General features: G+C 39.3%; 2 protein-coding genes across 2 annotated transcripts; one reads left to right on the top strand and one right to left on the bottom strand.

Moving 5' to 3' along the window:
- The first annotated feature begins 675 nt into the window (after positions 1 to 675).
- banf1 (BAF nuclear assembly factor 1) lies at positions 676 to 4,053 on the top strand. The gene is made up of 3 exons (XM_035625930.2): positions 676 to 806; positions 1,864 to 2,028; positions 3,070 to 4,053. Exons 2-3 carry the CDS (start codon positions 1,903 to 1,905, stop codon positions 3,214 to 3,216), a joined length of 273 nt encoding a protein of 90 aa, XP_035481823.1. The 5' UTR covers positions 676 to 806; positions 1,864 to 1,902; the 3' UTR covers positions 3,217 to 4,053.
- Positions 4,054 to 4,833: 780 nt separating this feature from the next.
- On the bottom strand, positions 4,834 to 8,745 carry gng3 (guanine nucleotide binding protein (G protein), gamma 3). Its single transcript, XM_035625931.2, has 3 exons — positions 8,400 to 8,745; positions 7,600 to 7,699; positions 4,834 to 6,223 (listed from the first exon to the last, which is right to left on the bottom strand). The coding sequence occupies exons 2-3, from the start codon at positions 7,696 to 7,698 to the stop codon at positions 6,095 to 6,097; spliced, it is 228 nt and encodes a 75-aa protein (XP_035481824.1). The 5' UTR covers position 7,699; positions 8,400 to 8,745; the 3' UTR covers positions 4,834 to 6,094.
- Positions 8,746 to 10,837: the final 2,092 nt, after the last annotated feature.

Raw genomic sequence — 10,837 nt, 5'->3', positions numbered from 1 at the left:
TAAGATACCTTTATTCGTCCCACAATGGGAAATTTGGGCATTACAGCAGTAAAGTGGACAGAAGAATATAGAAAGAAATTTACAAAAAGGGTTATGTACAAAATAATAACATTAATTAAAAAAGGTATATAAATACTATATACAGAGCAGTAGCAAAAGTTGCACATGGAGACTAAATATAAATATTGCACAGCTGGTTATTGCACTGTGTAGCAGCGAATTATTTTTTACAGTGGTTGAGACCTGTGTAAACTTAATGAACATAGTTGAAATAACTTTTTTTATTTCTTCATAAAGACTGAGTGTCACCACATAAGGAAAAATATGCTTATATGCATGTTGTCTCATTTGTGAATTTGAAATGTTTACAATGAATTGTATTCATCTCACTACCACTGACTTGTGGACATGTGATGGTCTGTGGTTGGGAAAGCTATGTGAAGATGACACCAACTTTTCACACATCTGTGTCATGTCATGTTCTAAAAAGGAAAATGTGTATTGGAATATGTAAGAACTTCAAACTGGTTATTTTAATGACTTTTTTTTTAGCTCAAATGACTTCTTAGTTTCTTGTATTGCTGGTTAAAAAACAAAATCGCACAAGCCTGGATCGTTGCTTGTTTATCCTGTGAGTCCATAAGCAGGGGGTAAAAATCCCTCCACGCTATTCTGCGTGACGTAAAGGCGCAAGAGGCAGGCGCGTTGCATTGTGGTCGCCGCCGGTGTCTGGACAGAAAGAGAAAGCACACGACAGCTCTTCAGTTAACTGCTGCGATATTCGGCGTAGATAAGACATTAAACAGGTAAGATGATACTCACTGATGATACTCGGCGTGATTCGGTTGGACGTGCTGTAAAGAAAATGCAACGTGAAACGATTAGGTACCAAAGTAAAAGAGGGATTTAGCTGGCTAGCTACATTAGCCTTAAGTCAACCGGAAGGCGCCTAAACCTGTACCGCAGTTTCTTCGGGGCCACATGGAGGAATGTCCAAGGATAACTGCACGTGTTAAGGAGTAAACACCCCTCGCTTGCAGTAGCAGTGGCCGGCGGTTGGGGTTGTAAACGGACGGTCTCAAAGCTGGTGGACGTGAGCTCGCTGTGCTAAAGCTGTTAGCACAGACACGCATTGCGCGCGCAATTCAACAGATGGAGTCCGTCGCTTTTTGTTCGCTCGCTAATGTTTCCGCCAGCTGAGACAGGCGAGGTGTTCTGATATCGGTCGATGCAGGCGTGGACATATTTGCATACCGGACAATCCTGGATGTTCCTTTTGAACGAGCCTGCCAGTGAGGCGTGTGGCAGCTTTTTTGTATTCAGGTTCTTTGTCGGAGTGATAACACGACGCAGTGGACACCAATTGCTCCTCCACTGCTCATGTTCGCTCGTTCGACCGAGTCTTCAACTGGACTTCACGTTGACTCCAAACTTACTTATTCAAACTGGCCTTTGTGTAGTTTTCCATATTCTCTCAATGTCTGTCTTTTTATTGTTTAATGTGATCATTGTATGCTTTTGTATTATTGTAAAGCACTTTGTGACCTGCTCTGTGAAAGGTGCTATATTAAATAAACCGTACTTACTTACTATCAGACTATAAAGAATTCCCAACCAGACAATATGTGAGTTTTCTTTAGTCAAGTTAATCTTTGTCTAGTTCCTGTTTGTTAAACAGGCTACAACCGTTCCTCTGGTCACCAGATTTTCCCCTGAACTCATAAAGTTAAATAAGATAATAGTGTATTTCCTCGTGTCTCGTAAAAACGCACACGTGAGTAGAAAAGGAATAGGCAAATATCTAAAACAGTTGGAAAATGTAAAACCATTGCAATATTTAACCTTTTGTTCTTTGTTTTGCAGCTTAGTCGCCGGTGATCCGTGACAACCTTCCAAGCAGCCATGTCGTCGACATCCCAGAAACATAAAGACTTTGTGGCCGAGCCCATGGGCGAGAAGCCCGTGGGGGCTCTTGCGGGCATCGGAGATGTCCTTGGCAAAAGACTGCAGGAGAAAGGTTTTGACAAGGTGACACATTTACATCCCACTTTTTTTCAAAAGACCAAATAAATATTTATGGCGAATACCAGACGAGGCAAAATGCTGTCTTAGATGTTGCTTTCTCCTCTTTAGTGTCTGAAATTAATTAACCAAATAATTAATGATATGCTCAAATGCAATGATTGGCTTTTAATTTCCCCACATAGGTCAAATTCTTCCAATTCTGTTAAAGTATTCTGCCGTATGTCAATTCAAGTACCTTTTGTGAAGCATCATTGGTCTTTGAGTATTGAGAACTATATGACCTTTGTGTAAACACCTGAAGCTTCAGTTCTGCTCCCTTGCAATCAGCACGTGGACAGCACACATCACTGTGCAGGGTTTCTGCCGACCATGTTGATGCCCTTGCAGCATGGTGGTGGCAAATTGGTAGCTACACAGATGTCCACACAGATCCATCTGTGCACCTCTGCCAAAATTTACATTGCTTGGTCACCAGGGTACTCAAAAGACGCAGAAATTATAACACTAGCCTTCGCCGAACTATCATACTTTCAGTAAGGTTGAAATCAAGTCAAGAAAAACATAATTCATAGGTTATTTGTCTTTTAAATGGCCCAGAGAAATGACACGTGCCAGTAAAATGGCTTCATCTTACAGTTAATACAACAAATAACAAAGATTGCAAACAATTCTTTGACATGAGGAAATGTGAGTTTCACATATACAATGCAATATACATTCGGAATATTCAAAGTGCAGCAGACATGTGCACACTGCTGACACAAGTAAATACCAGAAACTCCTGTAGGTTAAAGTGGACCAACCAAGCAAATTAAGGCTGATTGACTCTGAAAGACTCACTCACTATGAACATCCTTGAAGACACCAGCTAGCCTAGCATCACTACGGCTATAGACAACCCACATTCCAACACTGTAAATTGTATGAGACAGCTCCCACTTTTAAAAAAAACAACAAAACAAAAACAATAACCACACAGTTTTTTCCCCAAAGTCCTTTAACCATGGGTTTCTGTTTTTAATTAAATTTTCTGACTCTTCACAGGCGTACGTTGTCCTCGGGCAGTTTCTCGTGCTAAAGAAAGACGAGGAGCTTTTCCGGGACTGGCTGAAGGACACTTGCATGGCAAATGCCAAACAACAAGGTGACTGCTACGGCTGTCTGAAAGACTGGTGTGACGCCTTCTTATAAAACAATCGCTTCAATTCAGATGCACAGAATATGTATGAACAGACACTGTTCACACCGGAGGTTTATTGAAGTCAGCTTGTTTTTAAATTATACTGAAAGGTTAAAAAAAAGCCCCCAAATATAACTGACAGCCTCTTCTCGTGGTCTTTGACATGCAGCTCTAGACCAGGAAAGTACAGACTTCATTAATGTTATTACTGCTGTTTGACATAAATCAAAGTGTCTGCTGTGAGAATAAGCTGCTCATCTTCACAATGTTCAGCTTGCCTTAGATTGGTGAAATACTGTATGTATGTTTCTCCAAGGTGGAATTTTAAAATGATGCTTCAGAAGTTGGTCGTGTTCTGAGATTTCCCTTTTAACCATAACATTGCTAATTAGTTCTATTTTACCTTCAGAAAATACTTAAAGACACATTTTTCTGTATCTGAGAAATGAGATGATTTACCAGCACAGTCCAGACAAATATTTGTGTCAACTCTTGGCCTTTTTGCCCATTCTGACGTTTTTAAAGCCTTTGGAAAGTTAATTTTATTTTTTTTATTTTTCAAAGAGCACATATATCACATATCTCTGTCTGGTTTCACTTTAATTCACCAATGTTCAAATGATTTCTGGAAGAGGTGGGTTGTTCTTTTGAGTGACACAGAGTAAACCTAAAGAAACTGGTGACACGGGGTGATGGCAGTGACATTGACTTTTAAAAATGTATATAGTGAATAAAACATTTTGCCATTTCAACTTTTGATCCTGCTAATAAAAGAGCCAGATTCTCACATCTGATCTGCTTGTTTGACCCTGTCTATCAATAAAGATGCCAATGGATCAAACTCAAAACACTGTCAGTCTATCACTGATGAAACTTCAGCCTTTATGTTAAAGAACTTGATGCGTTTTTTTTACTAAATTAGACAATGCTGCTAATTTTGTTTGGTCAGCTGGTTGGTGTGAAATGTAAATAGCTACCACAATGTGAGGAAACTTTCTGATTAGATTTGACAAAACCACACGGAAGCCACCTTAATCCAAACCATCAACTACAAGATACAATCAGCATCCTGTTTGCCGTTTATGCCGTACTCAAATGATAGAATGTATCTGAAGCTCCGATGAACTTCTTTCTCATTCTCCAATTCAAAAACCTAAACCACCAAGAGGTCTCTAGTTTATCACCTCTAAACAAAACTCCCATCTGAAGTTTCCTGTGGCTTTAAATGAAGACAGAATCCCACCTACAGTTTATATGTCGTAACACCAACATGCCTGATGGAGGTTCAGGTCTTCAAAGCCGAGCTTGATGTTATCTTTTGAGTGTATTTTTGAACTTAAGATGCCTTAATGCATGCTAGATTTAAATTGTCTATTAAGCCAGACAAACTATAAAATCTGCAATGTTCTAGGCTTTGTCACAGGATGTTGGTTGGTCTCCAGTTAAATGAAGATGTTATCATTGTGTAGCAGCTGCTTGTTAAGACACTAACTGTTTGCATTTGACTGTGACAACTCAGTTTTTATATTTCCCTTATTAAAAAAAAGTGAAGTATCAGATTTGGACATGTGTTTTCTTTATGTTCATTAAAGATTTTTATCAAATAAAATCACAACTGAGAGAAAACCTTTGATGGCAGGAGGTTTTTAATGTCAATGCTCATTCATATTCCATGGTTACCCCCCCCCAATAAAATACAGTAACTTTAGTTATTGTCCCTAGCAAGTGCTCCCAAATGTTTCATTGTGTCATATGTTTTGAAGAGCAGTTTACTGTTTGTGGAAATGATTTAACTGAACAAAACGATGACCTGTACTGTAGATGGAGAAAGTGGGACATTTTAATTAACATGGAAATTCCCGAGTCACTCATCAGCCCTCATTTAATGTGAATCAGTTTAGACATTAGCGGTTTCCTTGATTTATTTGATTATTTTTCCCCCCTGGATGCCATTAAAACACCCTTCTGCTCTGAGAGTTAAAACGATGGTAATGATGTACACCTGTCTGTAAAAGTACAATACAACTGCTGTATATATTTATTAGAAAATTGTTGATGTAACAGACTCATAATGACCGAATAACAGATTCTGCTTCAATGGCATAGATTCTATATTTAATGTCTATAACCCCTGGAATGTCTTTTTTTATTTTTTTTTAATTTAGGTCTGTGTGCAGTTGAACTACAAAATCTTGATATGACTGATTCGAAGCTCTGAATTGTTGCTCAAGTTTCACAGTAGCACCTATACACACACACACACACACACACACACACACTTCCACACCCTCACCAACTCTAGGGCAACAACATAGAAATGAGCAAAATGCTAGAATCTTAATAAAACCATGACAGGATTTGATTATAATATTATAATCCACTCTTAAAAAGTTGTTCTTGGCAGATACAAGTAACTGCCAAAATAAAAGGGAAAAAAATGAATGAGTTATATAAAATATATAAACAACAGGCGGGATGTGGCTCTAGGAGACAAATGTTGATGGGAAAAATGTTTGTGTGAATGGCGTTAAGACACTTGATGCTCTGTCGTCCTTTTTGACAGTTACCTGTAATGCGCATGAGATGTTCCGAAATGTAATTTTTTTTTTTGTCTTATTGTTTTTGGGATCTAGATAGTGGCAAGTCTCACTCTTTATTGATAGAATGTTCAACTTCCCATGTAATGTGTGTCCTTTCCCTCTAATGTTAGCAATGAAAGAATTCAGTTCAAGACATTGATAATGTTCTGTACATCGGCAGCTCTTATGCAAGGTAACTATATTATATCGATGTCTTATTTCAGATGGACGTACGTGTACACATCTTACATACTTGTACACACACAAGTACACAGTTGTACTTTTCAATCGCAACAATCCCTGATTTGTCTCAAAGCAGAGCGCAGAAGAACTTCTTCTCCCTGAACGGGTTCTCTGAGGTGGGCACAGGGGTGATCAGGGGGTCGTCGCAGGCGTGCGCCTCGCAGAACGCCATCAGGTCGGCTGCTGCCTTTGATACCTAGAGGTGAGGGGCATCAGATTTGAGGTCAGTTCAGGGACATGATTAAATTATTATTAAGTCCCTGAATCCATAAAATAATGAAACCAAAACACAAGTTTCATCATCTGATTTCATTAATCTAACAGTCGATGACTTCAGAGACCCGAAGAAATAAAGATCTCCACTTTTTAAAAGCCAACGACATTCCACCAAATTCGACAATTTCATCTTGGTTCTCTGTATTAAATTCATTCATTTTTCCTGCTTGATGACTATACATGTATAAAATCTTTATATTATTCGCACATTCTTGAATTTGAAGCCAAAGTCTGAACATTATAGTGTGTTTCGTGACACATGACCACACGGTTCGCGAAGACTTGAAGATTATAATCAATCCGTCAAAACTGAAAATCCAGCTGGGTCAAGTAAATGAAGAATTATGAAAATGTGTAGATGGACATGATGCCATTAATTATTCACATTGAAAAAACAAGATGAGAAGAGGAAACGTGTTTATCCGTTTGACCAAAAAATGTATTAATGGGTACTTCTGCAGCTGAAAAGCTATCGTACAGCGGCGAGCCAGACTAATACTCTAATGCGTATGCTGGCATAGCAAATTTAAGTGAGCTCCCAGAATTCGTCAGGGTTCCAGGCTAATGAACACAGCGGAAAAATACGTCATGAAGTCAAAAACTGACAATGAAGCCGACTGACTTGGAGTGAAACAAGAAACTTCATGTATCTGAACACAGCTTCTGAAACCCCTTAACCTGAGGTGAACTCTGGGGACAAGAGCTGAGAATTGTCTTTAAAAACACAACACTATCAGCAGTAGAAGGTTTGTCCCCTGATTAACCTTTGTGCTGATGTATTGTTCCTTTAAAAGAGGCAAGGCGCCTCTGCAAGGTGTTTTTGATGCCATCAGGAACATAATAGAAACCAATACCATTTGGCAATTCTCCAGTGCGAAACATGGACATGGTGCTCTTCTTCTTCATCTGCAAACAACAGTCTCCTGTACTGTCCCTTCAATATACTGCATAATATAATATCTGGACTGCAGGATTCTTTTTTCTTTTTCCTTTTAAGAAAGTCTAATAAAGATTGAAATGTCTTTTTCTTTAGACTTCGGGCCTTGGGTTCTAGATAGTGGCAACTCTCACTCTTTATTGAGTACTGTGCATTGGCAGCTTTTATGCAAAGTTACTATGTTATATCAATGTCTTATTTCAAATGTAAGTACACATACATACATTTAGATACTAAACAGCTGTACCTTTCTTTTTCTTTATTTAATCCACTGTATTTTTGTTTTCCTTTTTTTTTTTTTTTTTTTACCTCTGTGTCATATATGCTTCACAGAATCTGAGGCGTGGAGCTTGTCTTACCTTTATCCTACAGAAACTAGCCTCTATCTTCAGTTGCTCCACCAGCTTCCTGGCTTGTCCGACACTCATGGTGCTGTTCACTGGGGTATCTCCTTTCATCCTGGCCACAGACACAGCAACATTTATGGATTTGAACCAGATTGGAAATCATTTGGTAATTTTTTTTCCTGTTTAAAAAAGGAACAACTTTATTTCAGTTGGCTTAGATTTCTTATAGCCCAGCACAACAATTGATGTAGTGCTGATAGCAATATTGTCTTTAATGTAAACACACACTTTTGACGAAATGAACTATGTGTGAATTGAGTTTTAAGACAAACCCATGTATGCAGCACTATTATGTTACATATAATAAAAGTAAATAAAGCTCAAAATGTTCTGTATTTAATTGCTCATTTACATATTCGAGTACAAATATCAGTCAATTGTGTGTCATAGAATTGGCACAGGGGCTAAATTATGTCATCATATTTGGTCACTCAAACACAGATTCTTAAAGAAATGTGAACTGGGCCAAACGGTCAGATTCATCCACCACGGCCCACAGATTCACCCACTCCGAACAAGTATATAACCACAGAGATATCAAATGTAAGGTCAGATAAGCACTGCAGCCACACGGACATTTATGAAATGATGAATAAATCTGCAAATGTGCTACAGATGGAGAATGAATCAAGTCAGATGGATTGTGAAAAGGAAAAGCAGAGAATAATAAAGGAACATCTAGTTGAACCATTCTGTACCATTCCCCATTGTTTTTTTCCTTTTCCATCCATCCACCCCCTTTTCCTCCTTACCCGTATTATATTCCTCTTCAGGTGCAATCTTCCCCCCTCTTCTCTCTCCGTTTTTTGCTCCCCTTTTCTGCCTCTCTGTGTCCCTCAGTGAGCTTAGGTTTGGTGGTATCAGTGTAGCCGGACCCCACCCCTCACAGACAACAGCCTGGATGGTACCCTGCTCTGTACAGTCCAGTGCACTGCAATTCTGCTACAATGAGCACCAGATTTGGGGTGGATGGATACAATTTCCCCCTGGGCAGTGAGTGGTACCTACCAGGCCGAAGGAGGGGGGGGAGCCACTGGTGAAGGTTTTCTTACGAGGTTGGATTGTACCATATCTGCTCTGCGGAGATTAGGGCCAACTGCAATCTCTCAGGTTTCAAATGCGGACACGGAGCCAGATTGTCTTGAGGTGTATGGTTTGGGTTTTTATTGCTAAAACACAATATAAAACTTGGTAGGTGACCTAAAGAAGCTCGAAGCACGATCCATCTCTGTGCCTTTTGTGATGCCCACCCTCTCCTCTGTTGCTATGGGGACGGCTGCAGTCTGGTCTAGTGGTTTACATCACATTTTGAACTGGGAAATATTCCTGCTGCTTAGTTAAACGTGAACATGTTTGTGTTACCGATTAAAAATAATCTCTTCTTTCTTGCATATGTGAAAACAAAGAATTTAGTTGTTAAAGTGGATGTATTTTTGTCAGTGGACAGGCTCTAATGACGCTCTCGGACCAAACACCCTGTGGAGGAAAGGAGCTCCGCGAGCACAATGACCACGTACGCAGAGCGTCTCTGTCTCAGGCTGCTTGAACCAACAGCAGCGGTTTGTATGTCTCCAGCTGGTCAACAAAGATTGTATTGCGAGAAAGACATTGCAGTTAATCAGCTTCATACGTCGCTGTTATAGTAAAGTCGTGGAGACAGTCTGGTAACCGACTTCGAGCAAGTGAAGTCTCAAAAATTGCCCGACGCCATTTATGTTGCTAGGCTAGTGCTTCCTTGGCTTTGATGGCGCCGTGCTGCGGTCTCTCACTTGTCTTTTTCGGCGACAACCCATCTTACGATTTTAACATCTCTGACGTCTCAGCAGTTTCGCGTTCCTGCTAAATTGTCCTTCGTGCTTGCCATAAGACGTCACACCGGGGAAGGACCAAAACACAACACCGCATAGAATGACATATATTACTATTTGAATGTAAAGTTGTGGCTTTTGAGTTTGGTGGTAATCTGTTATAGTTAGTACCAACAACAAAAATAGATTTTTCGGGAAAGCTTACATTTTTCCACTGAACAGTGTACTGTAAACTTTGTTGAAGCAGTTCATTTATTATAGCTTATTCATTCACACCAGGTCTCAGTGTTATCCATCATCCTTACACTGTGAATAGAAACCAATTAAATATTGGTTTAATCCTAGATAAAAATGAAATATTCCTGTCTCGTAACCATCAGAGAGCAAAGAGCTGCATTTCATTTATTTATTATTATTCTTTTTATGCTTTTAACTGTATAAATGACTAATATCACTACAATTACAGGTCCGCAGATGAACCTTGTGAGGACGTTTGGATTCATAAACTGTGGCCGCAGTTGAAGGACTCCATCTGCTGGACGATGCCGGCAGGTTTTGGCCGCATCATCGTAGACGTGTGAAGACACCTAAAACAAGCCTTCTCACATTGAACCAGTCAGAAGATCTGTGAGCCCCAAGCTTCTTCTGACGTACATATTTATCAAATTCAATCAACAACTTGGTTCACAGAAACAGTACAAATAAATGACAGTACAATTTACAGAACGTGAATGGATGGTAAGTTAACCCATGTGATTCAAGTTGAAATTAAAACAGTTAAACGGAACAAACATCGTGAAGTCTATAATCAAGAATGAACTTTCACACCAACAGATCCAAAGCAGATTCGAACACACTCAAACTGCCACTTACATATCCTTATACATGATTATAAATGTGCTGTACTGTATTGTCAAGCATTCATTTCCTGTTGGTACATCACTAGAGGATGCTTCATTGGGGTTACATTTGCTGACAAATGCATTAATAGCCAACAGAAATGTCTTTACTTTTGTACCCTGCTACAACACAATGTGGTGTAAACCATATATCAATGGCTTATGTCCTGTTATATTGATATGACTTACAATATAATGTAAATAGCCCTCCCAATTTTATAAATGAGTAAAGAGCACAGCAATAATATCTCTCAGAAAAACAAGCATCGGGTTCTTTGAATAGCGGTCCTGTCACTGGTTTTCAGAACAGTGTTAAGGACTATAGTTTTTGTCTTGTCTTTTTCTCCTGAACAAAAATCCAACGGCAACACTTTGGAGGCGTAAACCCACATTTTGGCAGCGTAGCATTTAATCAAAGAACCCGTTATAATCCCGGTGAACCTTTTCTTTTGTGTGTCCTGGCACAAACTCTGAAAAACAGTG

Source organism: Scophthalmus maximus, chromosome 2 (genome assembly GCF_022379125.1).
Source record: "Scophthalmus maximus strain ysfricsl-2021 chromosome 2, ASM2237912v1, whole genome shotgun sequence".
Taxonomy (NCBI): domain Eukaryota; kingdom Metazoa; phylum Chordata; class Actinopteri; order Pleuronectiformes; family Scophthalmidae; genus Scophthalmus; species Scophthalmus maximus.
Note: the sequence above shows the minus strand (reverse complement) of the source record. Positions and strands in the feature narration are given on the sequence as shown.

Excerpts from the sequence above, each read along its gene's own strand:
- gng3 (XM_035625931.2), bottom strand. The coding sequence starts at position 7,698 with ATGAAAGGAGATACCCCAGTGAACAGCACCATGAGTGTCGGACAAGCC. Across the intron at positions 6,224-7,599 it reads CTAGTTTCTGTAGGATAAAG|GTATCAAAGGCAGCAGCCGA; the intron begins GTAAGACAAGCT and ends CCTCACCTCTAG.
- banf1 (XM_035625930.2), top strand. The coding sequence starts at position 1,903 with ATGTCGTCGACATCCCAGAAACATAAAGACTTTGTGGCCGAGCCCATG. Across the intron at positions 2,029-3,069 it reads AGGAGAAAGGTTTTGACAAG|GCGTACGTTGTCCTCGGGCA; the intron begins GTGACACATTTA and ends GACTCTTCACAG.